Source organism: Prionailurus viverrinus, chromosome A1, assembly GCF_022837055.1.
Source record: "Prionailurus viverrinus isolate Anna chromosome A1, UM_Priviv_1.0, whole genome shotgun sequence".
Classification (NCBI taxonomy): domain Eukaryota; kingdom Metazoa; phylum Chordata; class Mammalia; order Carnivora; family Felidae; genus Prionailurus; species Prionailurus viverrinus.
Genome location: NC_062561.1, coordinates 200,530,285 through 200,557,835, shown reverse-complemented (window position 1 = coordinate 200,557,835; position 27,551 = coordinate 200,530,285). Strand labels below are relative to the sequence as shown.

Here is a 27,551-nt window from a genome sequence, read left to right as displayed (position 1 = left end):
CATTGAGTATGTTGACTGTGGGCTTGTCACATGGCTTTTATTATGTTGAGGCACATTCCCTCTAAATGCACTTTGTTGAGTTTTTATCATAAATAGATGTTAAATTTTGTCAGATGCTTTTTTTGCATGTATTGAGTTGATCTTATAATTTTTATCTTTCATTTTGTTAATTTAATATTATCTCTGTTAATGTGTAATTTCTACTTTTTAATTCCCATTTGATTTCCCTCCCTTCCTTTTGCCTTCTCCTTTCTCTTCCTTTTTTCTTCTCTCCTTTACTACCTTTGTCATCATGATTTTAGATTGAATACATTTTTAAAAACCCATTTCATCTCTCCTATTGATGTTTTATCTCTACCTCTTTTTTTAGTGAGTCCTTTAGGTATTATAGTATGCATTCTTAAGGTTTTATATTCTGCTATGAACTAGTAACATATCACTTTACATATAACCTTGAAACAGTGCTTCCATCTGTTACACTAGTCCTTTGTGTTAATGTTGACATACATTTTACTTCCCAATATAAGCCTCATAGTAAATTATTAATATTGCTTTAAACAATTAGTCATCTTTAAAGAAATTAAGAAACAAGGAGAAAAATCTTTTATATTTACCCACTGATTTACCATTTTTGGTGTTCTTCATTCCTCCATATAGATAACAGATTTCCATCTGGTATCTCTTTCATCCTGAAGAACTTCATTTTAACATATCTTATAGTGCACATCTGTTGGGACAAAATGTCTTAGTGTTTGTGTATATGGAAATGCTTTCATTTTGCCTCTGCTTTTGAAAGACTTTGCTTTAGCTCAGGCTGCCATAACACCATAGACTGAGTGGTGTCTATAACAAATTTATTTTCTCATAGTTTGTGAGGCTAGAAATATAAGATTCAAATGCCAGCATGTTGGTTTCCTGTTAGGATGATCTCCCAGGCTTGTAGATGGCTGCCTTCTCACCTTGTCTTCACATGGCGAACAGAGAGAACGAGAGCAAATGTGAGTGTGCAGGCAGGCATGAGTAAACAAGTGCTCAGGTGTCTCTTCTTATATAGGCACTAATCCCTTTATAAGAACCCCACATCTTGATTCATCGAACTCTAATTACTTCTCAAAGGCCCATCATGTTTCCAAATGCCATCCTATTTGGGGTTAAGCCTTCAATACATGGGTTTGTGGGGCAGAGGGACACTGAATGTTACAGACATTCTGCTCATAACAACCTTTTCACTGGTTATAGAATACTAGGTTGAAGGTTTTTAACACTTTAAAGATGCCATTCCATTTTTTAAAAATTGTGGTAAATACACATAACACAAAATTCACCAACTTAGCCATTTTTAAGTGTACACTTCAGTGGCCTTAAGCTTATTTACAATGTTGTGCAGCCATCACCAGTGTCCATTTCTAGAACTTTTTCATGGTCTCAAACAGAAACTCTGAATCCATTAAACATTAACTCCCCATTACCCACTTCCCCAAATCTCTGGTAACCTTTATTAGGCCTTCTGTTTCTATGAATTTGCCTATTATTCGTTCTTCTTATGAGTAGATTCATGCAATATTTGTCCCTTTGTTACTGGCTTAATTTTTACATAATTCTTATAATGTGTCAGGATTTTACTTCTTTTTAAGATTATCTAAGTTGCATTGTGTATATATATATACTACATTTTGTTTATTCATTCATCTGTTGGTGGACAATTTGGGTTCTTTCTACCTTTTGGCTGTTGTGAATAATGCTGCTGTGAACATGGATGCACAAATATTTGTTCCAGTCCCTGCTTTCAGTTGTTTTGGGTATATGCCTGGAAGTGTAATGGTTGGATTATATGATAATTCTATGTTTAACTTTTGAAGAACTGCCATACTGTTTTCCACAGTGCCTGTACCATTTTCACATTCCCACCAGCAGTGCATAAGTGTTTCAATTTCTTCACATCCTCATCAACACTTACTTTCTGTGTTTTGTATAATAGCCATCCTGATGGGTGTGAAGTGGTCTCTCATTGAGGGTGTCATTTGCATTTTCTTAATGACTAGCGATACGGAGCATCTTTTTATGTGCACGTTGTCCATTTGAATATCTTGAATATTCAAGTATTGTTCACATTTTTTATTTGGATTGTTTTTTGTTGTCTTTTTTAAATAAATATATTCTGAATATTAATCCCTTATCAGATATATGTCCTGTGCACACATGTTTTTATTTTGATGAAATCCAGTTTATTTTGCTTTTGTTGCACATGCTTTCGTTGTCATATCCAGGAAGTTCTCCTTAAATTCAGTGTCATGGAATTTCCCCCCAGTGTTGTGTTTTCTTTCTTTCTTTTTGTTTTTTAAATTTTTTTAATGTTTGTTTATTTTTGAGAGACAGCCCGCTTGCGGTGGGGGGAGAGGAGGGGGAGACAGAGAGAGGGAGTCACAAAATCCGAAGCAGGCTCCAGCTCTGATGTGTCAGCACAGAGCCTGGCGCGGGTCTCTAAACTCACAAACCATGAGATCATGACCTGAGCCCAAGTCAGTTGCTCAACGGACTGTACCACCCAGGTGCGCCAACCCCCCTCCCCACTCCCCAGTGTTTTCTTAGGAGTATTATAGTTTTAGCTCTTACATTTAGGTCTTTGGTCCATTTTGAGTTAACTTTTGTATTTGCTATAAGGTAAGATTCCAATTTCATTCATAGGCATTTGGATATGCAGTTTCCTTGGCTTTGGATATGCTCTCTTCATTGAATGGTTTTGGTACTTTTATTTTCCCCCCATCTAACCTTCCCAACAATTGTGTTGTAAATGCCTTTCTCATGTTTCCTATAGAGGTGTTGCCAGCCAAGATAAGGGAGAATTAAGGGTTGCACATACAGACAAGAAGTAGGTTTGAGACATTTAATTTCAGTCTCAATAAAGAAAGAAGGATTACTCTGCCACAGAGAGGTTCCAGTTCCAAGAATTTTGACCTGATGGAGTAATGTAGGTGGTGTATATATAAAGTGGACAGGGCCCAGGGAATGGATGGAGACAATTATGACAGAAGTGACTGGTCAGAAAACAGGTGTTTTCACATTTTGTTAGCTACAGTATAGACCCTAGAGCTGCCTCATTTCCTCTCCTCCCCTGCTCCCCACACCTGGTTAGTCCTTCCTAGAAGCCCTTGCCGTGGCCACTTGGGCCCACTACAACTCCTGCTGCACCTGAGCCAGGGTCTTCTCTGTAGCGCGGTCTGCTGTTCAGGATCCCAGAGCTGGGATTTGTATTGCTTAATTTCAGCTCTGATATAGTCCAGCCTCTTTCCCACTGTGTGGCCCAAGCTTCTCCCGTCTCCTCTTTGACCAGCACAGGACCCAGAAATTTAAAGACCGTGTTGGACTGAACCAGCAGGGCCAATTCCTCCTTAAAGATATTATTTTTATTAGTTGCACCTCAGGCTTCTGCTGCCCAGACATGGATTTAACTCAGGTCCTTCTGTAGCTGCTGATATCTCCACTTCTCCCTGTAGCTTCTTGTGGATTCGTTTAGCCATGGCAGGGATGAAGGCCTGCATGGAGTTGGGAGAGGGGCTCTGGGTCTCATACTCTGGAAGGTTCCTGAACTCGCCTTTCTGCCTGACATTCTCCCTTCACTATTAATTGAAGTATACCAGTCTTGGCCTCTTGTTGAAAATCAGTTGACTATATATGCAAGAGTTTATTTTGGGGCTGTCTGTTCTATTTCATTGCCCTGTATCTGTCCTTATACCAGTACCACACTATTTCAAATGCTATAGCTTTACATAAGTTTTGAAATCAAGATATTTGAGTCCTCCTTGTTCTTCTTTTTCAAGATTTGTTTTGAGGCCACAATTCCATATGAATTTTGTGATGAATTTTTGTTTCTGCAGAAAACATAACAGATTTTGATAGAGTTTGCATTAAATCTGTAGGTTGATTGGGTAATGTTGTCATCTGAACAATATTAAGACATGGCAGTCCATGAACACGAAATGTCTTTCCATTTATTTTTGTGTTGTCTAATTTCTTTAAACAGTGTTTTGTAGTTTTCAGTGTACATGTCTTTCACCTTCTTGGTTTATTCCCAGGTATTTTATTCTTTTTAATACTATTGTAATTGGAATTGTTTTTTTAATTTTCTTTTCATATTCTTTATTGCTAGCATTGAGAAACAAAACTGGGGGGCGCATGGGTGTGTCAGTTGGTTAAACATCCAACTTCTGTTCAAGTCTTGATCTTGTGGTTAGTGAGTTTTGAGTCCCACATTGGGCTCTCTGCTATAGCACAGAGCCTGCTTCGGATCCTGTGACCACCCCCCCCCCCCCCCCCACCGCCCCTTCCTTGCTTGTGCTTTCTCTTAAAAATACCTAAACATTAAAAAAAAAAAAAAGTTAAAAAAAACCACACAACTGGGGTGCTTGTGTGTGTGTGTGTGTGTGTGTGTGTATCTTGGTACTTTGCTGAACTTGTTCATTAGCTCTAACAGGTTTTGTGAGTGTGTATGGAGTCCTATAAATCTATGAACAGAGATAATTTTACTTTATTTAGAATTTGGATGCCTTTTATTTATCTTGGGTAATTGCTCCTTTTCAGAACTCTGCCTCAAAAAGGTTTGTTACCTCAGCAACCCTAAGCTCCTAAATCCTACTTTCTCTGCTCTGATACTAACTACTGTGTTGTGCTTAGGCTTCGCCATGGTCTGCAGTGTGCTTCCAGGCATAAAGCTGAGATAGTTAAGGACTACATCATGAATTCTCCTTCCAGGGATTACACTATGATTCTGCCTACCATCCAGTTGTCCAGTATCTGAAAATAGTGCTTAAAGTAACTTTCCCAGTTTTATATGTCAAGGGCAGTAGTCTGGTAACACTTAATTCCATCATGGATGGCAGTGAAAGTCCTTTTACATACTACATTGTGATGATTCTTTTACAATAATGGCTTTGTTAATGAACCTGTACTTTTTTTTAAACTACCTTTAACAGTTTGTTCAGGTACTGATTCTCTCAATTCTTTCTATAGAACATAGAACATGTTTAATGACACCCCAACACACTACATACTGTGGCTGAATTTAGGTTTCATTTTAGTATACAGCCAGACTTCAGCTCACAGTAATTGAGTCATGCTTACCAAGACCCAGTTGTGTTTGTTTCCATAAGTTTCTATGCTAGTTTTCCTTGAAATTGTGATTATATAATTTAATTGAATACTATGATCTGATTGCTATATAGGGGACAAAGAGTTCTTTCTGTGACAGTTCTGTTGAATACTTTGAAAAGGCAATATAATGGAGGGGCACCTGTGTGGCTGGCTCAGTTGGTTAAACATCTGGCTCTTGATTTCTTGATTTTGGCTCAGGTCATGATTTCATGGTTCATGAGTTTGAGCCGTACATCGGGCTCTGTGCTGACTGCATGGAGTCTGCTTGGGATTCTCTATCTCCCTCTCTGTCTGCACCTGCCCACTTGTTCACACACACTCTCTCTCTCAAAAAATAAATAAACATTTAAAAAAAAGAAAAGAAAAGACGATAATGGTGCATTTCTTTAAAAAAAGTTTTTTTAAAACATTTATTCATTTTTGGGAGACAGAGACACAGCACAAGCAGGGGTGGGGCAGAGAGAGAGGGAAACACAGAATCTGAAGCAGGCTCCAGACTCTGAGCTGTCAGCACAGAGCCTGATGTGGGGCTCGAACTCATGAACTGTGAGATCATGACCTGAGCAGAAGTCCGATGCTTAACGACTGAGCCACGCAGGCACCCTGATGATGGTGAATTTTTAATGAATTCTGTCAAATTAGGTGGAGGTGAAACAATTACAAAAGATTATAATGTAAAAAGGAAATCATAAAATTCTAGACAGATTTTGGACTCTGTTTCCCAAATGTCTTTGCATTCTAACTTCACATTTAAAAACCCCCAAACTAATAAATTAACTTATTTTCCTGGTAACTTGTCAAAGAAACGACACTTAGAATTCTAATCATTGGACCCATACTCAAAGAAAAAATACTGGCCCTATTATCAGATTATTAGAAGAGTGTACATGTATGCTTTTTAAGTTAAAATACAATGTATAAGGTGTGAATGTATATGTGTGCACATGCATGCACACGTGTGTGTATATTTACTTACTTAGGTGGTCCCCTGTCGTCACTAGTACTTTCAGCTAACTGACTGTCAATTCCTGAGTCAGAAAGGAGACTTCTGTTGGGTAATTTCACTTTTATTCTAAATTAACAAGGAATTGTCTTACACATCTTAATGTGCCTCCTCACAGTCTAGTTTGATCTTCACATCTTTGCCTCTTGAATATTGCTTTGTTAAACAGAAGCATTTAGGGGCTTCTGGGTGGCTCAGTTGGTTAAGTGCCTGACTGCAGCTCAGGTCGTGATCTCATGGCTAGTGAGTTCGAGCCCCTCATCAAGCTTGCCACTGCTGTCAATGCAGAGCCTGCTTCAGATCTTCTGTTACTCGCCCCAACCCTGCCTCTTCTCCATTTGCATTCTCTCTCTCAAAAATAAATAAATCTTTGGGGCGCCTGGGTGGCGCAGTCGGTTAAGCGTCCGACTTCAGCCAGGTCACGATCTCGCGGTCCGTGAGTTCGAGCCCCGCGTCGGGCTCTGGGCTGATGGCTCAGAGTCTGGAGCCTTTTTCCGATTCTGTGTCTCCCTCTCTCTCTGCCCCTCCCCTGTTCATGCTCTGTCTCTCTCTGTCCCAAAAATAAATAAATGTTAAAAAATAAATAAATCTTTAAAAAATCTTAAAAAAAAACCATTTAGCTTTGGATCTGTTATTTTTTATTACCTCCAGCCTCCTTTGCAGATTTAATTAATTTCATTTATTGCTTAAACTATTTCTTGATTTTAAGAAGTTAATTTACCTTCTGTTCCTTTGCTTTGATATTTTTTCAACAATTATTTGATATTTGGTTCTTTGCTGCTATGGCTTTTGTTTTCATAGTTCTTAACGTATGTTGTGTGTATGTCAGCCTTTTAATTTATTACCAGGGTATGAGGAGGACTGTTGGATTAAAAAATTGGATCTTTTCAGACTATTCCAAGTGCTCTGTGGCCACACTTTTTTGTCCTTTTATTTCGCCTTCTGAAAAAGCTCCTACATGCCTGATAGCTACATGACCTAGTGATTTAAAAATCCCAAAACTTCTGGAGTATTGGATTAAAAAGAAAAAAAAAAGTTGCCTTAACTGTTACAAAGTTGATCGTTATTATTATAGCTTTCTTCTTAAAATTATTAGCTTAGTAACTTTCAAAATGATTCAGAGAAGCATGTTGGTTTTCACTGACACAATATTGATCATTTAATTTGTGAGGCATGTTTTTTTTTTGGTTTTTTTTTTAGTAACTTTCAGTTGTTTCAAAATTAATAGAAACCAAAGATTGTTTTGTGTGTTTCCTTGTATAAAAATGAAGTCTCCCAGTGAATTTTCCTGATTTGAGGGGGGGGAAAGTTTTAGCATTTTTAAAAAATTGTAGCATTCTCTCATAAAAAAGCTGATTAGTAGACTTGATTTGGCTATGCCATATGTTAAATCATGTACTACAAAATTAACTATATACAGAACAAATCTGAAAATATTTGCTATCCGCACACCATTGTGTTGAGAAGGAACAATTTATTTTGCCCTTCAAGGTCCCTCTGGATGGACCAAGAACCAAGTTGACATGAGACAGATTAACAGGAGACAATAACATTTCATGGTGTACATTTGGCAGTTCACATAGCCTTGGAGTTCCAAAGACAGTTGAGCAACATGATGCCTCTTTGAGCTAAAGAGAGGGTGGGAATCTGAGGATACAAAGGGAAGAAAGACTGTTAGCAGGAAGGTAAGAGGAGATGTTTAAAAAAACAAGAGTTGCCTTATTATATAGATACATTTCTTAGGTAAAGAGGAATCTCTGTTAGTAGCTCTCTTTCTGGTACAAATAGGCAGTTAGTACAAATAGGTAGTTAATAGGCAGTTAGTACAAATAGGCAGTTAGAGGTAAAGAGCTTTTCCTGAATGTGCTGGGTTTTGATTGCTTTTAGTTCAAAATGATGTCCATGCCAAATTGACCCATATTGGTGTTGCCTACCCTTGGCCCCTACAATTACAAAGAGATTGTGTGATGTTTCAGAGTTATATTTTGGGCAGTTAATTAGATTTTAGATGAGTGTTAACCTTTTCATGGCGGTTTCTTTTGGTAGCTGCTCTTATAAAGTAATATAACATCATTTAGGTCATTTTTGAGGAAAATTTGTTAAATTTTTGGTATGTTTTTACAAGTCAAAAACCAAACTCATCTTCTGTAGTTTTGCGTGGAAGAACGCACACTAAATAAATCCAAGCCAATTAATATATACCTGTGCCTTGAGAGGATAAATGGAAGTTGGCTTCCCTTTTGGTGGCAATACAAAATTTGACCACAGTTTTGGAAAGCAATTTGATGACATATTACGGACCATGAACATTCTTATAACCTTGGACTTTATCAGTTCTACCCTCAGTTGTGATTAAAGGAATTAGGTTACAGGGATTTTCATTGCAGTATACTGGAAAAGCAATAATAACAAGACAGTGTGATTTTTCAATAATGAGAGATTGCTGATCGATCTATCATGGCCACTAGCTCAGGAAATGAATGGGTGAGTCCTGGTGCACTGCCTCAGCCAACTGCTCCATCCCAGGAGATTCCTGAGGGGGCTGGACAAATTGGAACCATAGCTCCTGGCTGCGTTTGCCAACACTGTTGCTGAACAAACTTGTTGCAAGAGAAGCCAATAACTCAAGAGATAAGGGTTTGGAAAAAAGAAAGGGAGAAATTTATTTCAGGGGCCAGCAGCCATTGGAGGTGGCAGGTTCAAGCCTTAACAACCTACCTCTCTGCTGGCAAGATGGATACCTGGAGTTTTATAGGGAAAGTTTGTGGTGGGGGGTGGTCCATGCAAGAAAGCAAGCAGAGAGCTCTTGATCACAGGTGGAATTCAGTATGTGTTTAGCCCATGATCATGGTCTGAGAAGGGGATGTGTAGGGTATGGTCTTCTAGACACTCATTTACTATTCGAGCCTTTCTGGTCTGGCAGTTGGAATGTTTAGTCATTGCAAAATGTCTTCGTCAATGCCTCAAGAAAGTGCAGTAAGAAATAACCACAATACGTTTTAGTTAGAGTGTGAGTTAAGCAGTCTTGTCTATTTCTGGTTTTAACCATTGGCGTCTGTAGTTTAGTAAGAGGGCTCATTGACAGAATTGGCTAAGACATTGTGACATATTAACTTAATAGACTATTAATGAGGATTATGGGGCACCTGGGTGGCTCAGTCGGTTGGGCGTCTGACCGGCTCAGGTCATGATCTCACAGCTTGTGAGTTCGAGCTCTGCATTGAGCTCTGTGCTGACAGCTCAGAGCCTGGAGCCTGCTTTGGATTCTGTCTTCCTCTCGCTCTGTCCCTCCCCCGCTTACACTCTGCCTGTCTCTCAAAAATAAATAAGCATTAATTTTTTTTAAATAGACTACTAATAAGGATTAAAACAAATATGAAAACTAGGTCAAAAGAATCAATGCAAAATAACTGTATTATTATAACTATGTAAAGTGGAATTGTATATGGATATTTATTGGTAGGTAAAACAGTTAAGAAAACGGTTGCTAGGGTGTTAACCATATGGATATATTTTTATAAATTTCTCTTTAATATTATTAAGTGTTTACCAGTATCGTTAAAATCTTAAGTATCTTGAAGGAATCATCGTCTCTGTCCCTCTTTGGTCAGATATTTTCTGATACTCTTTCACCTTTAAAATTTGATTAATTTTTTTTTATTTAATCCTACCAAACAGTGCTATTACATAGCTTCTGTGATACAGTTTTTAAAGGAGGAAATGGACATAGAGTTTAAGCAACTCGTCAGTACTGCATAGGTAGCAAATGGTGGTCCTTGGGTTCCTCCAGATTTATCTGAATCCTACTTGCTTTCTCTTAACCAATATTGTATTTTCCATTGTGATTATTTAGTTATTTCTGCCACGCATCACCCCTACCATGGGTGCACAAATTGTAAACTTATTCAGGAATAAAATTTTGTCTTTATATCCCCTGCAGCCTCTGGCATGGATAACTTGGCATAATAGGATCTTTCATTTTGAGTTGAAATAAAGTAAATTATATCTTATTCTTTCAGTTTCATGAATGTTGTAGGCTTATCAGTATGTGTTTTCATACTTAACACAACGCATTTAACATATTTTACTCAGTGTTTTTGATGTGTACAACAAATGGGACCTTCAGCCCTTGTTTTTAAAAAGCTACATTTTTCTCTCCTTCAAACTTGAAGCAGCTTATGGACTCTAATTACAAAACCCTTTGTTGTATTTTGATTACTAACTCGTTTTTCAAGGAAGATGGGAGATTTTCTGTATCTTAACACCAGCTTCCCATTACTTATTCACTCCGTTCTTTTTAAAAAGTTCAATATTACTTTTTATGAGACAGAGATGATGTCTGTACTGTTTTGAGCATTATGTCTAGTAACTAATACATAGTAGGTGCCAAAAAATACGTTGAGTAAATGAGATACATTCTTTTTATTGTCTAAGGTAAGCACTTTATATACATTAGTCCTCATTTTACTTCATTTAGTTAATTTTATAGATGGTGAATGAAAAGAAGTTTATTTGCCCAAAGTTGTGATTTGGTATTCTTCTAACCCAGTTTGACTCAGCCCTTTGCTTTTAACCATTGCTCCTGTTCACAAAGAGCTAGGAGTAATGAAAATAGTTAGGGATTGATACTTATGTGTAATTCTTAGTTTGATTATGTGTTACATGATTTTCAGAGTCATTTGCGTGTTACTGTTTCTATCTTAGCATTTTATTTAAAACTGAACTTTTGGTTCCGTGATAGCCTTGCCCAGTATACAGAATGTAATGTTGCATTCCAATACTTGTTTCATTACCTGGTTGGATTCCCACATCAATGTGTTGCTTTAACAGACAAACAAAAGTCAGTTCTACTAGCACACCTCTAATGTATTTTTACAGTTTTTATTTGTATCTGAATTTTGATGACCACTGACTTTTTAGAAGTGCTTAAAGTTCTTCCATGATAAGTAAATACCTATAGTTATGCTGTCAACTCTTTATATTGTTCAAACTATAAAATTTATTTTGTAAACTGTCCTTCATTATTTATGAGACCACTTAGTGAGTTTCTTGTGCAAAGTATCTGTAGGGTACTTGAAAGGAAGTTTTTATTACAGATTTTTTTTTAACATCTTTCATGGTTGAAGTAGAATATAAACGCAGTCTTCAAATTTAGATCAGTTTTAGCCCTAGAATAAATTTAAATACATAATTGGTAACTAAAAGCTTGCAGTAGAACAAGTTTCTATAAGCAGTATTTGTACTTAATGTTCCAGCATGTGCTCTATTAAAACTTTTCAACATCGATCCATACATGCAATTTATTGACCTTATTACCCAGAAACCTGGTTAAAATTTTGGCTCTTCTGGATGTGCTGGGAGATCTGTCAAAAATTCACCAAAGTGGTGAAAACCTTTTTCATTTATTTCTCCTTATGACAAGTGTAAACTATTAAGGTTAAGTGGGTGGGGCAACTGGAAGTAATTACTAAGGCCAGTGGCATTTTTGTGGTTTAATAAAGGCAGAAGCTAATTATTCAGTTTTTATTTAAGTGAAATGGTGCCAGAAAGGAGGTTCCTGCAGAGCAGCTGCACTCCTTCAGTGTTACCCTAATTTACCAAAGACACAACTGTCACAAACAAAACTTTTAAACTTGATATATAACCACAAAAGTAAGGAGGCTTTTGTTTGGAGTGCATGCAGAAGAACTCCTTTATACAAATCAACCGGCAGATGACGGACAATGATGAAAATTTGATTCTTTGAAGTCATAATAGTCATTGAAATGTGTGAAATTCTGGTATTGAAAAGAGAGCGACCAGCAAGACTCTAAATCCTGGGTGGTTGCAAGAAGCTTGCTGGGAGGTTTTTCTGCATTTTGACACCAACTTCCCATTGCTTGTTCCCTGCTTCCTTTGTTAAAAAAAAAAAAAAAAGTTGAATTCACACAACATAAATGGGGACAGTTGATAACCGAATCATACAGTTTTTATATGGAAAACAAATATTTTATAATGGAAACTGGTATTTGAAAGAATAAAGTTCATTTACATCTACTGGCATATACTTTCTTAATGATTTTTTAAATTCCTCTTCCGTTTAAGTAGACTTGTGAGATAGAAGGTCAGCTGTAAGCTCTTCCAGAATTTAAGACTGTGGAGGAGATGGTGCTGAAAGAGAGGAACTTTGGAACTGTGAGGTGCATCTTTTCAGGAGCAAATATTTATCTGAATGCCCTTCAGTCTATGAATCATTAGTCACGTTTCTTAAGATCGCATTATGGTACATATGATTGGTGTTTGTGAAATTTTATTAAGATAGTAACATTATTTAATAATTGGAATACAGGTTTTATGCTTGACTCAACTGTTTAAAAATTAAAAGTTTTAAAACTCAGAAAATTAGTGTATATTATCTAAAGGATAACTTGATTTATGAGAATTTATACATAATTATTAGCTAGTGAGTGTTGAGTTTCTTTAGGTAAAAACTTGAAGGCTTCTCATCCAATGTGATGTAGCTTTTTTGTAGTCATAGAAAATTATGAATTGTTATTTATAAATACGTATTTTGCCAATAAAATGAGAAATCTATTAAAGGCAATATTGACATCAGCAAAGTATTTGGATAAGTAGGGTTTTCTTTTTAGAAAACCACCGGTGATCCAATACTGCAATACAGAAATAGAAATCTAGACATAATGTCTTTAGTTCAATGTAGTTTAGTTTGCAGATGTTTTATTTATTTATTTTGAGGGAGAGCAAAGAATTCAAGACACAAGTGAAGATTTCAACATAGTGCTTCATAGTTCTTTTCAAGTATTACATTGTTTTAATGGAATCTTGGAGTGGGAGCTTTTAGTCCATTGAAATGTGGCTTAAAGGACAGGTTCTTCTGTCACTAGCTGAAGCCGTGTGGATGAAATGATAACAATAGTGTCGTAATGCATTTTAAAAGTGTGAGAAATCAGTTTGTCTAGACTGAGAGTGTGCCTACAGGGACTAGGAATTTTAGAGCTTCTGTGCCCTTTAGGTGTCAAGTATGTGAGAGATGCCAAGCCTTTTCATTCTCGGTCTTTGGCAGCAGCTCAACTCTGCTGCGGCACCTTACATGTCTTCTGCAGGCAAGAGCAGGGACTTTGTCAGAACAACTTGGGCTTCAAAATTCAGAAACTTTTTTGTGCCAATGCCAACTTTAAATTGGGGGATGAGATCAATTAAAAAAATGTCATACTTGGAGAAGCTATGGAAGCACTGGTAGTTGTTCAAAATAGAAAGAGCTCCGTAACATTTTAGCCACTAAAAGAGATTTTCCATCCTAAAAAATCATTCTGTCCCCTTCTATTTTAATAGTACAAATCAAGAAATGCTGTTTCTTTTTTTAAAAAGTTTTATTTTCTATTACTTTGTCATATATATACATCACAATGTAGAAGGTAAAGAAAAAGTAAATCTGTTCCCTATAATCTCATCTTCCTGAGCTAAATGGTATTATAAGTGTTTAATGTCTCCTTTCCTGTAAGTCGCAAAGAGTAGCTAACTTATAGTTCTATTTTTTATGAACTTTTATGGAGGGTTTGCTGTGGAATTTGGAAATGGTGCCTCGCCCTGTAATTTTGTAACACACTTGTATTGTTTATTTATATACCACTTAAACTCTAGCTGAGGAAATAGGACTTTAATATAAAGATATGTAATATTAAATAATAATATGACAGATTACAAGTGCTATAGTGAATTCAAAAGAAATAAGCAATGAGGACTTCCCAGGAGTCTCTTTTAAGCTCTTGAGTAGAGAAATATGCTTCAGAAAGTGAACAAATGTCATAAAACATGAAATTCCTTTGAAATTAAACTTGGCGATTAAAAATTACCAATTAAAACTTATATTCATACATTTAGAAATTATGAACCAATTGCATTTATTTTATTTAAGAAACTTTTTAAATGTAGGCACATACTAGAAGTGCGTATTTGTGTAAATATTTATATGGATTATTTTGATAGTTTCTCCAAACAGACAAGCTGTGACAAAGTAACCACACCTACTTATCGGTGCAGGTGGAAAGGTATTGTGTTAAGCAGAAGATTGGTTGCCAGCTAAAATAACTTTAAACAGTGTTTTCTTAATCTGTGAGTAGGAAGACTAGTGAAGTCAGAAATGCGCTTAGTATTTTCCCAGTATATGTTGCCACACTAAGTGTTGACAGTAATTATTTGGTCCATAGCATTGTTTAGAGTGGAACTATAAATTAACATTAGTCTTCTTTAGGGGATATGTTACAATGAAATAGAAATTCACAAAATTTTCTAGTTTTCACAAGTTTGGTGATTTTTTTCATGTTAACTCTGTTGTTTTTAACCAGTTTTTAAAAATTTAGTAAGTGAACCATGGTTTTAAAATGCTTCATTTGTAAGAATATGATTAACCCTGATATGATCTTACTTTGATCAAATATTCTACCATTACTGAAAGGAGACTTAAACTCTGAATTACTTTATTGTTTGTGTCCAGACTGCTACTATGTTTGACAAATATGTCTAATCTGGGGCATCAAAATTGTAGGCATTTATCACTTTGAGCATTTGTTAAAATTATTTAAAAAAAAAAAAGAGAATCAAGAAAGTTACCATTGTTTTCATATCACATTTCTGCAAAAACTGTAACTTTTATGGCTTACCTTTGCAGAATAAATTTGGTGTGGGTTCTTTTCAGTAGATTTCACTAAAAGGAGATAAATCAAAATGCTAATTAAAGTTTATAATTGATTTTATTTAACAAAAGGTTTAGGCCTTCCCCTGAAGGAAATGACTTCTTGTAAGCAGTTTGATACAGAAACCACTGATAATAGATTTTTTTTTCTATTTAAAAGTAACTTTTTATATGCCCTTACTTTTTAAAAAATATATGTATTTTGAGAGAGAGCACACGTGCGTGGGAGGCACAGAGAGAGAAGAGGACAGAGGATCTGAAGCGGTTTCTGTGCTGACAGCAGCAAGCCAGATGCAGGGCTTGAACTCACAGACCAAACTGAGATCTTGACTTGAGCTGAGGTCTGAGGTCGGATGCCTAACTAATTGAGCCACTGAAATGCCCCTCCCCTTAATTTTAATACCCATTCACATTCTTTCTCTGCTTACTAGTTACACCTGCTCATGAAATAAGAGTCTATAGGCTCTTCTACCAGCAAACTCTTCAGAAATTATCAATGCTTTATTGGACAAAAGGGACCTAATTTTTTTTTCATGAACCCTTTCCCACTGTACCCTAACACTCCTCCCAGTATACCTTTTCCAGATATTAAAATAGCAGTTTATATGGTAAAAGCAGAGTAGTGAAGTCAGAAAGCTAAAAACCCCAGTTTATAAGTCTGAATAGAATTGCATGAACATAAAAAGCAGCAAAAGTACATCAGAGTGTATGTGAGCGGTTAGAAATGTGTTTGCTTCTTTTTCTGTAGGATATCACTACTTTAACTGGCGTTCCAGTAGAGCATATCAAAACTAGAAAAGTCAGGATCTTTGTTCCTGCTCGCAATAACATGCAGTCTGGAGTAAACAACACAAAGAAATGGAAGATGGAGTTTGATACCAGGGAGCGATGGGAAAATCCTTTGATGGGTTGGGCATCAACGTGAGTACTTTGGTTTAATTTAAATATTGTTTCTGCTTTTTCTGTGTGGGTTTTCCTTTTAAATATGTTAAATTGTAAATCCAATATGTTGACAATACTTTTTGAGACCATTTTTGTAGGTATAATGTTGTGATAGACCTATATATTATATTTACATGAATATGTATTTAATGCTCATGTAAGGGTGGCCCAGCACAAAAATCAAAGAAACAGTCTTTTCAGAGAACTATTTACTGGATAAAAATGGCTGACGCTAAGCATTGTTAGCATGGTCCCAAGCTGTTTAAGATACACTGTGTGAATAGTGTTAATAATTTAATGACACTTTTGTTTACGTATAAATTATTTTTTGTTGTTGTTTGTAAGGAGAAGAGTGAGTTTAGAAATTAGGTATTATGGGGTGCTTGGGTGGCTCAGTCGGTTAAGCGTCTGACTCCTGGTTTCAGCTCAGTTCATGATTTCATGGTTAGTGAGCTTAGACCCCTAGTCAGGTTCTGTGCTAACAGTGCAGAGGCTGCTTGGGATTCTGTTTCATTCCCTCCACCACTTGTACATGCTCTCTCTCAAAATAAGTAAATAGATTTTTTTTTTAAGAAAAGAAAGAAATTAGGGGCGACTGGGTGGCTCAGTCGGTTAAGAGTGTAATTTTGGCTCAGGTCATGATTTCACAGTTCATGAGTTGGAGCCCATGTCGGGCTCTGTGCTGACAGCTCAGAGCCTGGAGCCTGCTTCAGATTCTGTGTCTCCCTCTGTCTCTGCCCCTTCCCTGCTCATGCTCTGTCTCTCTCTCTCAAAAATAAATAAGCATTAATGAAAAAAAAAGAAATTAGCTATTTTGAGGGAAACTTGCAAGTTCCTGAGATCTTGTGATTAACAAATTTATAGTGCATTGGAATAAAGTGGTTGTAAATTCGGTGGCACCAATGAAGTCAGTAACGTAAATCTCTGTGGTGGAATAAAACTCAAATGTTAAATGGCAGGACTGCCTCTAATTGAATAAAAGCTGCTGTTTGTTGCTGCTCCTAGAGAAAACAGCCAGATAAGCTAGAAAATTGTCAATCTTATTGAGACTCCTAGAGCATTTTATGTGTCCAGTCTTTAGTTGAAGGTGGTTATCAGTTTAAATTATGTCTAACTGTAAAAAAGTCTGATATTTAACATCTTTTCTTACAATGTACCTGGGGGAGTTTTTGTTAAAAATGTCTGCCATGTGCAGTTTAAATACAATTATATTTTATTTGACAAGATGATATATAGGCAGTTTTTTAGGTGTCCGTATTCAGTGTTTTAAATGCTGTGATTACTCTTTAAGTCACATGAGATTTTAATGTTTTCCTCTATTTGCAAGATTCATCCATTGCACTATTTATTAATGGTATTTGCGTAGTTTTATTAATAAATTTAAAGATCAAATAGGCTTTATTCAGTGATATATGAATCAGGTAGCATCCCATCTAGCTAATAGAAAGGAACTCTAAAGAACTATACAAAATGGAAGACTTTTTTTTTTTTTCTTAAGATTTTATTTTTAATCTCGCATCCAGCGTGGGACTTGAACTCACAACCCTGAGATCAGAAGTCACATAGTCTACCGACTGAGCCATCCAGGCACCCCCAAAATGGAAGGCTTTAATTGGCAGAATGGTCAGAGATAGGGAAAGTATGGATTACCTCTTCTCTGCAGACAGAAGGGGGTCTGGTCTATTGGGTGGATTACCTCACTATTGCTGATGGGGAAATTCTAGAATTGACTAGTTTAAGGTTACATTTCTGGGAGAGGTTGAAATTACAGTTAGGTATGCAGTCTTGCTTTGTCGATGTGAGGCTTAGCGCAAATGACTCCATTTTGAGCCTATTTTGATTTTTTAAAAAATTAAATCAGACTCTCAGCATAACTGAGAGATAACATCAAAATTAAAGGCATTAGCATCACTCCCAGCTACCACTTTGAAGTTCTCCCAGCTTTTTCTTTTTTTAAATGTTTATTTATTTTGAGAGAAAGAGCAGGAGCCAGGGAGAGGCATAGAAGCAGAGAGAGAATCCCAAGCAGGCTCCACACTGTTAGTTCAGAGTCTGACTTGGGGCTCGATCTCACAAACCAAGAGATCATCACCTGAGCTGAAATCAAGAGTCTGATGCTTAACCGACTGAAACACCCAGGTGCCCCTCTCACAGCTTTTGTTAATCCTTTGGGTGGTATTCACAGGTCTTAGTGTCTGTGACAGACCACAGCTTCAGGTTCTTAATTTTTTTTTTTTTATTTTTTTAAATTGATTTATTTTGAGAGAGAGAGCAAGCGGGGTAGGGGGAGAAAGAGAGACAGAATCCCAAGCAGGCTCTGCACTGTCAACGCAGAGCCGAATGCGGGGCTTGAACTCATGAACCATGAGGTCTTGACCTGAGCTGAAGTCGGATGCTCAACCAAATGAGCCACCCAGGTGCCCCAGGTTCTTAATTTTTTTAAGTTGGTCATTCTTTTTGTTTTTTTGGTTTTTGTTTTTAATTTATTTTATGTTTATTTATTTTTAAGAGTAAGAACATGAGCTGGGGATGGGCAGAGAGAGAGGGAGACACAGAATCTGAAGCAGGCTTTAGGCTCTGAGCTGTCAGCACAGAGCTTGATGTGGGGCTCAAACTCATGGAACATGAGATCATGACCTGAGCCGAAGTTGGACGCTTAACTGACTGAGCCACCCAGGTGCCCCCTTTTGGTTCCTTTCAGTCTTAGGAAGATTATTTGCTTGTTGGGTAGAGGATAGGAACATGCATTTAAAGTTTTTGAGAGGATACATCATTCCAGGAAGGATTAGTATGATTATAATAAACAAGACAATTCCCAGTGTTTGGATGGGACTTTAGAACCATGGTCTCCAAGATGCAAACCAATCAAAATCAATTCAGTCAAAGACTCCATGGAAAGAGTCAACCGTTTTATGCCAAGTGGCTTTCTAGGTGATCTTATGTAACTAGTTTCAGCTTCCCCAGAAGTAATCCACAGCAGGTGGTATTGACCAGGGAATTAGAGCCCTGCCTGCCAAAGGAAGTGAATCCTGAATGCCTCCCAGTAATTCTCATTTTAATCTGTGGCTCCAGACTGGAAAGTGACAGCCATGGAAGCCAGTTATATTTTAATGGCCTGTAGACTACACAGGCAGTTTTATTTTGGTTACCCTTTCCTTGTATTCCTTTCTTTTTCTTTTATTTTTTTAACATTTATTTTTGACAAAGAGACAGAGCACGAGTGGGGGAGGGGCAGAGAGAGAGAGAGAGAGAGAGAGAGAGAGAGAGAGAGAATCCGAAGCAGGCTCCAGGCTCTGAGCTGTCAGCACAGAGCCCGATGCGGGACTCGAACTCACAGACCGCGAGATCATGACCTGAGCCAAAGTTGGATGCTCAAACGACTGAGCCACCCAGGCGCCCTGGTATTCCTTTCTTTATAGAGAACCTAGATGCAAAGTTCCCCAAGTTTTGAGGTTATTAACTAAAGACAGGGAAATGGACCAAGGGCTCTCTAATATATAGACCAGAGTTTTTGATGACAAGAAGAGAAGGTTTTAGCTAACGTATGAAGTCTTGATCTGGGATCTTGGGAGGAAGTAATCTACATCATTGTCACCTACTTCTCTTCTTCAATCTGATTTGAAGGTTTCCAGCTTTTGCACATTATTAGATCTTAGGCAAAGCCTTTTTCAGCTGTGAAATATGTGCCTGAGATTCTAGTCCTTGAAGTTCGGCTCCATCTAGGTGGTGAGGAGGAACGAGTAGAGCCCTTTCTGAGGAGATTCAAAGGCAGTCTTTGTTCTCAGTGATTCCAAGTGTGAGGGAAAATGGAAAATATTAATTTGGAGAGTTGTAGCCAGATAATTGATGAAACTAGAAAAATTTAGGATCCAGTCTAGTTTATAGGAATACAACAAAACCTCAAAAATAGTTCATAGGGCTAGGATCCAGCATTTAAAAAGGTACAAACATTATGCTCTACAATTAACTCCATTTTTTTTAAAAACCAAAGATAAACACAGTAAAACTAATCGGCAGTAAACTTGGCCTGATTGTTTACATAAGTGCAGTGAGAATAGTGACTTACCATATGAGTTTTTTTTGAACACTGCTTTGCTGAAACATTTCATAAGGAATCTCGAACTGTGAAAAGCTTCCAAGGGACTGGCCATCAGATTTTACCTGCAAAATCATTCCTATCAAAGCCTTGGTAGGGGCGCCTGGGTGGCTCAGTCAGTTAAGCATCCGACTGGCTCAGGTCGTGATCTTGCAGTTTGTGAGTTCAAGTCCTGTGTTGGGCTCTGAGCTGAAAGCTCAGAGTCTGGAGCCTGCTTTGGATTCTGTGTCTCCCTCTCTCTCTCTTCCCCTCCCCCACTCATATCTGTCTCTCTCTCAAAATCATAAATACACATTAAAATTTTAAAAAAGGCCTTGGTGATATAGCCAGTGTTTCCAATTGTGTCTTGTTATAAGGAGAACAGATTTTTAAAAAATTTTTTGTAGTGTTTATTTTTGAGAGAAAGCCAGGGAGGGACAGAGTATCCAAAGCAGACTCCATGCTGACAGCACAGAGCCCAGTGTGGGGCTCATACTCACAAACTGTGAGATCATGACTGGAGCCAAAATCTGACGTTTAACATATTGAGCTACCTAGGTGCCCCAAGGACTTTTATTGAAGTTCTGTAAATAACTAGCTATATTGCTATGAAAAGAATACTTCAGAGTTTCATCTTTGTTTACAAAGGTATACTTAACCAAATTGTTGTAAATCATTAATAGCTTAAGAGAAAAAGTTTGCAAAGTCTGGAAAAACAAAACATTAAAGAACCAGCAGTCTTTCAGATAAGAAGTTCTATAAATTATAATTTTTATCAGTCCACTCAGTTCCATGTTACTAATCCTTTATTTTTTTTTTAAGTAGGCTCTACACCCAATGTGGGGCTCAAATTCACAACCCCAAGATCAAGGGGTTGCATGCTCTGACTGAGCCAGCCAGCACCCACCATGTTATTAATTCTTGAATCCATTTTTTTCTAATAGTTCTGGAAATTCCTACCCAGTTTAGTTTTATGATCTTAGTTATGAGAAACCTGTACTTGTCAGGGCGCCTGGCTGGCTCAGTTGGTAGAGCATACAATTCTGGATCCCAGGGTTGTAAGTTTGAGCCCCACATTGGGTATAGAAATTACTTAAAAAAATAAAAATCTTTAAAAAAAAAGAAACCTGTACTTGTCAAAATCCTTTCCATGAATCTCCTTGAAAATGGTAGCACTTTCTTAGGAACACTGAAGCATCAGAGTAAAACAACGTATCTCTGTAAATGGAATTGACAAGGAAATTTGGTTATTGTGTTACACAACATTTTAAGAGAAGTAGAATTATGAATGATAACATTACACCAGGACATCAGATTTCTAGAAATTTTAGAAAACTTATAGTACATACCTATATAAATTACATAAAGAAGGCTTAATATTATTTTATCTGACATGGCTTCTCCTGTCACCTAACATATCAAATAAGCCTAACTAGTTTAACATCTCCCTTTTTATAAGAAGAGAATACAAATCTTTTGCAATTTTTGGAGACCCTCTAGAAAAATCTTAAAGTTAGTTCAAGGTCAAAAATACTTCATTTGGAGTTTGAATTTTGGAAAGTTGATAAAAAATATCAAGGGTTAAAAAACACTTGGTCAAGTTGGATCGTAGGTTAGTGTGAAATAATACTTAGTTATCCAGTTAACCATAGGGACAATTAAAGACTCTGAGAGCAAATACAAAATGTTAAATTAGGGGGCACCTGACTGGCTCAGTTGGTAGAACATGACTCTTGATCTCAGGGTTCATGCCCCATGTTGCGGCATGGAGCCTACTTTAAAAAAAGTTAGATTATTGTAAAACAATAAGCTTAACTTTTTAAATAGGGAAGTAATTAAATTTAAGTAACTAAAGGTGTGATAAAAAAACAACATGAAACACAGGAAATTATTTTGACAAGACAAAATCTTTGATTTCTAGGCAGATTAGTCAAAACGGTAAAGGAATAATAATTTTTTTTACTATCTCTTATCAAAAGCAGACCAACAGTCCCAAGAAAATTTTGTCCTTTTAACAGAGAGAAAAACCACATTCTAATCTTACTAGCTTACTTGTTCACTGAAATTTATTCTAATCTTAGCCAGTCTTGACCATGCCTAATACTCGTCCAAAGATTCTTTTTCTTCCACAAACCTTAGTGGCATTAATTACATATGTTAGAATTTTTAACCCTAAAAACCTTTAAAAAAGTTATGTAGGCTCCATGTCCAATGTGGGACTTGAACTCATGACTCTGAGATCAAGAGTTGAATTCTCTACTGACTGAGCCAGCCAGGTACCCCTAAAACTCTTATTTTTTAATGAAAATAAGGAAGTAAACAAATAGTTATGAACTGTCTCTTACACTAGCATTCTGTAGATTGGCAGACATAATTTTGTTATATCTGGGAACACATGTTTTCTCATAGTAAATTTCTCAGGCACAAAACATATTTACTAATACATCCAAAAACCTTGAGTTCCTCTATAAAAGGAAGGTAAAGTAGATAAACCTATATTCAGTAATTAAATGTTTCAGTATTTTATCTTATTTGCAAATGATCTAGATATGTAATGATTCACCATCATTTAACTTAGCAAAACTTTAAGGTTTCGGGTTACCAAAAAGATTTGGGAAACTTAAAAAATTTCATCTAAAAATCTTTATCCTGCTTACATCTCTGTAATTCACTTGTTCTTAAAAATTTTGTTTAGATCACTTCTGAAATTTCATCATCCCAAGTTATTTTTCTTGCTGATAAGTTTTGTAACAGATAATGTGAACGTGGACTAGTAAACCCAAGTTAATAAAAGTTGTATGTCTGCATTATATTCACTATTGATAATTCTAAAGACATGCCTATTTTAATTAAGCCAACAAACTTAAATTGGCTTTGATACTGAATATTTTCACAGATCACATGAGTCTGAAAAGCATTTGAGTTTCTATTGTATAGTTGAGAATTTTACGAATGCCTTAATTTATAGAGGTGCTTAATTTTCTTCAAGCCAATTAAATAGAACTCTTTTACAAATTAATTTTACCAATACCATTAAGAGATTTTAAAAAATCCACCTATCTGTAACACATATATTTTGACACATAGACATACAGACAGATGTAAATGTAGAACTTCTAACTTCTATTTTAAAATTACTTGCACAGGGGTACATGAGTGGCTCAGTCAGTTAAGCATCCGACTCTTGATTTCATCTCAGCTCATGATCTTACAGTTCCTGAGATTTAGCTCTGTGTCTGTCTCTGCACTGAGCATGGCACCTGCTTGGGATTCTCGGTTTACCTCTCTCTCTCTCAAATAAATAAACTTCGAAGAAAAATAAATTACAGCCGTCAATCAGGTACAGTAATACACAACTCACTAGTTATAAAAGAAGTTGGATCTAAGTTGTTTTTCTCGTAGATGGTATAGGTTAAGGTTACTTGTTCAGATGGCTAAAGCTTTTTACTTTTCTGGAGGAGACATCTACTTCACTGAGTTGATGTTCACAGATTTACATAGGACCTTTGAAGACACATTTTTTCCATTGTCCCGTTTGATTACAAATGAAACATCAACACTTGGGCCATGGTTTGATTGTGGACCCCTAGTGGGGGGGGTATCATGTGGGGGACCTAGGTGTTATTTTAGGTGCCTGGCCTTGGAGTTATTATATCTCTATGGCCAGTATCTTGGCAGACTTTTGTTTGTGGTCTTGTTTCAAAGTTCCTTCAAAGTGCTCAGCTATGGTCACAGGTTCAGTCAGTCAGTTGTCTCCATCCTGTTTTCTGTTTATCAATTCACTAATCTCAGGAGATACTCCATTGACAAATAGAGCAGCTAGAGCAAGTTGGGTGACCTTATTCTTATTCTGGAGCCCCAGAATGCTGTAGGAAGAAAGCTTCCAAGTGGGCTTAAAGTCTGTAACAGATTCATCTTTGTTTGTTTGCATGTTTGAACAATATACAAATAATAAATAAATGTACATGTTTGAAGAGGGGGACACTAGGAATGGCTTTTAAAGATTGGTTGCTGTTCTGTGAACCTTTTCCAGTCCAGGAGGGGACCAGATTGAAGGTTAAGGATCTTGGATATCATCCTTGGGGTTATACCATCTTGCTTCCTGCATCCATTTTTGGGCTTTACCAGGTCCCACCAACATGTGCACAAGAGGACAAGATCTGGCAACCTGGCTCTAATAACTTCTTCAGAAAACTTTTGGGGATCGTCCATAGTTAAAATTCTTTTAACTATGGTTTTAATTTAGTCTTTGACCAATGAGTGAAAGAGAGTCACCCCACAACCTCAGGTGTTTTTATTGTAAAAGATAACCTTTTAATATTCTCTTCAGAGTGGAAAGGCAGTTCAGATACAGGATTAGTAGAGTGTTGAGTACGCAGGGAAAGGAAGATTTGAGGTGAGCAGTAGGAGTTTTATTGTCTTTTTTTTAAGTACCTCTTGTGTCTTTAATTTTTCATTAGTCTTTTGCTTCATTTTTTTAATGAAGCATTTTTGGAATCTTGATGCATTTTGGAACCTTCTGAATACCAATTAAAATAGATATCTCATTCTGTTTGTTCAGTTTAGGAACCCTTGTTTTCAAGTACATTTCTTAAATGAATGATCTCATCTAATTGTAACATTCCCCATAATGGCCATTGTAATTAATTCTAGGTTGTCTCTAATAACATTTTGACAATCTTGTAGATATTTATAGCTTCTGAGACAAAATATGCAGGTGTGTCAGAAGGTGGCATGCTTAACTTTTTAGAATTTAAGGATCCCTTCCCTTTTGTTGTTATTCTAGCTAAGCCTTTGGGTCTCTCAGAACCAAACTGAAAGGGATACTTGTAAGGGATGTGCTGCTGCATTGGGGGTTTTATGGTGTTTTGCAGTATACCTCATTGCACAGAAATGTTCTTGAGGTTGACAGTGACTTAGTGTCAATCTAATCCATTCTGTAGCCGACTTATACTAACATGGGGATCTCTGAGTTAGGTGGCGATTGCTCTAACAGCTTTTAAGTGCCTAACATGTTCCCACCAATTTTTGCAGCTTTTTGGCTTCCATCATCCCCATTAACATTAACCTTTACACAAAACAAGACAATCAAACATGTATACCTTACTATATTGGCAATAACCAAGAGATAGTACTGTGCTCTGGCCATGGGATAGTCCTGTGTGCACCGCCAGTAATTTCTATCATGAAACCTTGGACTGGGGAAAGGATTGAACGAGCAGACACCGACAAATGGGTACTGGAGGCTCCACATCAGTGGGAAACTGCAACTGCCATTGACAGTTCCCCCATAGGTCTTGGGACAGAATTAAGGACCCTGGGGTTTCAGACAGTTAAACCAGAATTGTGGCCTGAACTACCAGCAGCTCCCATGGAACTTACTGGTAAGCCAATTAGGTTTGGAGCTTGACGCAAAGAGAGCAGAGATCAGAATCAGGAACTTACCCATGACTCTTAGAAATGGTGGAAAAAAAGGGTGCCTGAGTGACTCAGTCGTTAAGCATCTAATTTTGGCTCAGGTCATGATCTCACAGTTCATGAGTTCAAGTCCCACATTGGGTGAGCTTGAGCCCCACTTGGGGTGAGCTGTACTTCTCTCTCTCTGCCCCTTACTCACTTCCACCCTCTCTCTATCTCAAAAAAAAAAAAAAAAGTGAAAAAGACCAAGAATTCAAAAGGATTCGTGGGTACTTCCCCTGTTTCTCATTGTCCCTAAATGCCATCAGAAGTTTGCTTCATATCCCATAGCTGCCACCAAATCTGTTAAAAACAAAATTCAACTGAGTAAATTTAAAGATCAAATTGGCTTGTATTCAGTTATTCATGAATCCAGCAGCATTCCATCTAGCATATACAAAGAAGCTTCAAAATGCTGTGCAAAATATAGGAGGCAAGGATAAGGAAACAGCAGATTTCCTCATCTCTCTGATTGTTATTCCAGATTGACTATTTTAAGATTACATTCTTGAGAGAGATTGAAATTGCAATTAGCTATGAAGTTTTGATTTGCTAAACACAAATGACTCCATTTTGGGCCTGCTATCTTTTATAACAATTTTCAATTGGGGGTTATTATAATACTTAAAATGAAGATTCTTATACATATCTCTTGGTGAACCTATGACTTCATATTAATATGCTGATTGACCCCTGATCAAATGAATTTCTATTCAGTACCATTCTTTAATTCTCTATCCTTATGCCTATTCAGTTAATGACGCTGGTTATGAGATAAGTTTTGTTTTAGCAGACAGTGCAGTGACTGATAGATTACCTTGAATTTATGGAGGATATATGTTTTGCTTTGTTAGGGTGGGTCTGTTTCAATTTTACTCTGGTCTTAGCCCTAGAACACAGTGTTAGAAAATAAAAAGGCATGGCTCTTTTGAGGTTTTGTTGGAAAGTACGAAGTACTTACCAAGTCCTTCTAAGTCTGTGGGACTCCAGACTTAGTCTTCCCTGTAGCAAGTAAACAGCAGTTGAAACCTCTGCTTAGTTGTTTCAGCCTTCTCAGTTGTTGAGAGTCTTGTCCATTTGTGTGCAGTTCAGAATTTCCCTCCTCTTCAGATTCCTTTTCACTGTTTCTTCCCCTAACTTGCCAGCAGCTCTGGCAATCCTAAACACTCTCTCCAGATTCCTTGTGCTAATAAGACTGGCTTTCTGCTTGACTTCTTGATGGTCCTAGCTATCTACACCAGAGAGTACCTTTAAGGAAAAAACAGTATCAACTTATCTAAACCCTTGTGTTTCCCTTCTTTCCAATGTTCAATTCATTTTCTTTCCTGCTTTTGGTCACTCTGTTCCCTTCAAACAGTTGGTTTTTCATTTTGTTTTGTCCATAGTTTATAATTATGTAATTGTTAGGCAGGTAAGTCTGATTTTAATGACAGGTAAATCTGCCATTATCCAAATTGGAACCTCAGTAATTGGGAATTGAGCAAATCAAGTTTAAAAATAGGAGTACAGGGGCACCTGAGTGGCTCAGTCAGTTAAGCATCCGAATTCAGCTCAGGTCATGCTCTCACAATTTGTGGGTTCAAGCCCGCATTCAAGCCTGCTTGGGATTCTCTTTCCCTCTTTCTCTCTCAAAAAATAACTTAAAATAAGTATAGAAGTACAGATTATATTTGGTAAAGATTAAAAAGAGATTATTTATAGATGGAGGAGGGTAAACTGTAAAAGACTTCATGTAAAAGATTGGTATTCATTGCAGACCGAGAGATGGTTGGGATGGACTTTGATATGCTGATGTGTTCTTGTCTCCCTCTGTATTCCTAGTGGAAGGAACAGATTCAGCTGGTGGGAACGTATAGGTTGCCTTCAGAGGAACACTTAGCAATCTGTTTGAACTGTTTGTTACTTTCAAGGGAAATAATTAAGAAGAAGACTGGAAAGTGTGGGTTTTGATCATATTGTAGAAGGGCTTGAGTGCCAAAGTGTAGGAGATTTTGAAATTAATTTGGTAGACAGTGGGAACTATTTTAAATTTTAAAGTTGGACAATGAGTTTGAGAGTTGAACTTTAGGAAAATTAATCTGGCAACAAGATGAAGGGTAGATTGGAGTCAGGAAAGGAGGCAGAAAGATTAGTTAGGAAAGAATCGGAAGTTTGAGGAAGGAGAAAGGGTGACTGGTGGTGTGACTGGTGGTGGCAACATACTTAGAGAAGAATTGCGCAACATAGTAGACAGA

At 37.0% G+C, this 27,551-nt stretch overlaps 1 protein-coding gene, 1 long non-coding RNA gene and 1 pseudogene across 3 annotated transcripts in view; 1 reads left to right on the top strand and 2 right to left on the bottom strand.

Moving 5' to 3' along the window:
- The window catches only part of NDUFS4 (NADH:ubiquinone oxidoreductase subunit S4), a 113,297-nt gene that overhangs the window by 61,864 nt on the left and 23,882 nt on the right, over positions 1-27,551 (top strand). For both annotated transcript variants that reach the window (XM_047867389.1, XM_047867398.1), the window contains exon 3: positions 15,592-15,764. In XM_047867389.1, the coding sequence (XP_047723345.1) occupies positions 15,592-15,764 (173 nt within the window). The remainder of the gene's footprint in view (positions 1-15,591; positions 15,765-27,551) is intronic.
- Positions 3,172-3,518, bottom strand: LOC125172898 (prefoldin subunit 6-like; annotated as a pseudogene).
- Positions 11,300-26,575, bottom strand: LOC125170712 (uncharacterized). The gene is made up of 3 exons (XR_007154076.1): positions 26,279-26,575; positions 14,812-14,855; positions 11,300-12,044 (listed from the first exon to the last, which is right to left on the bottom strand). It is a non-coding gene; the product is annotated as an uncharacterized LOC125170712 (long non-coding RNA).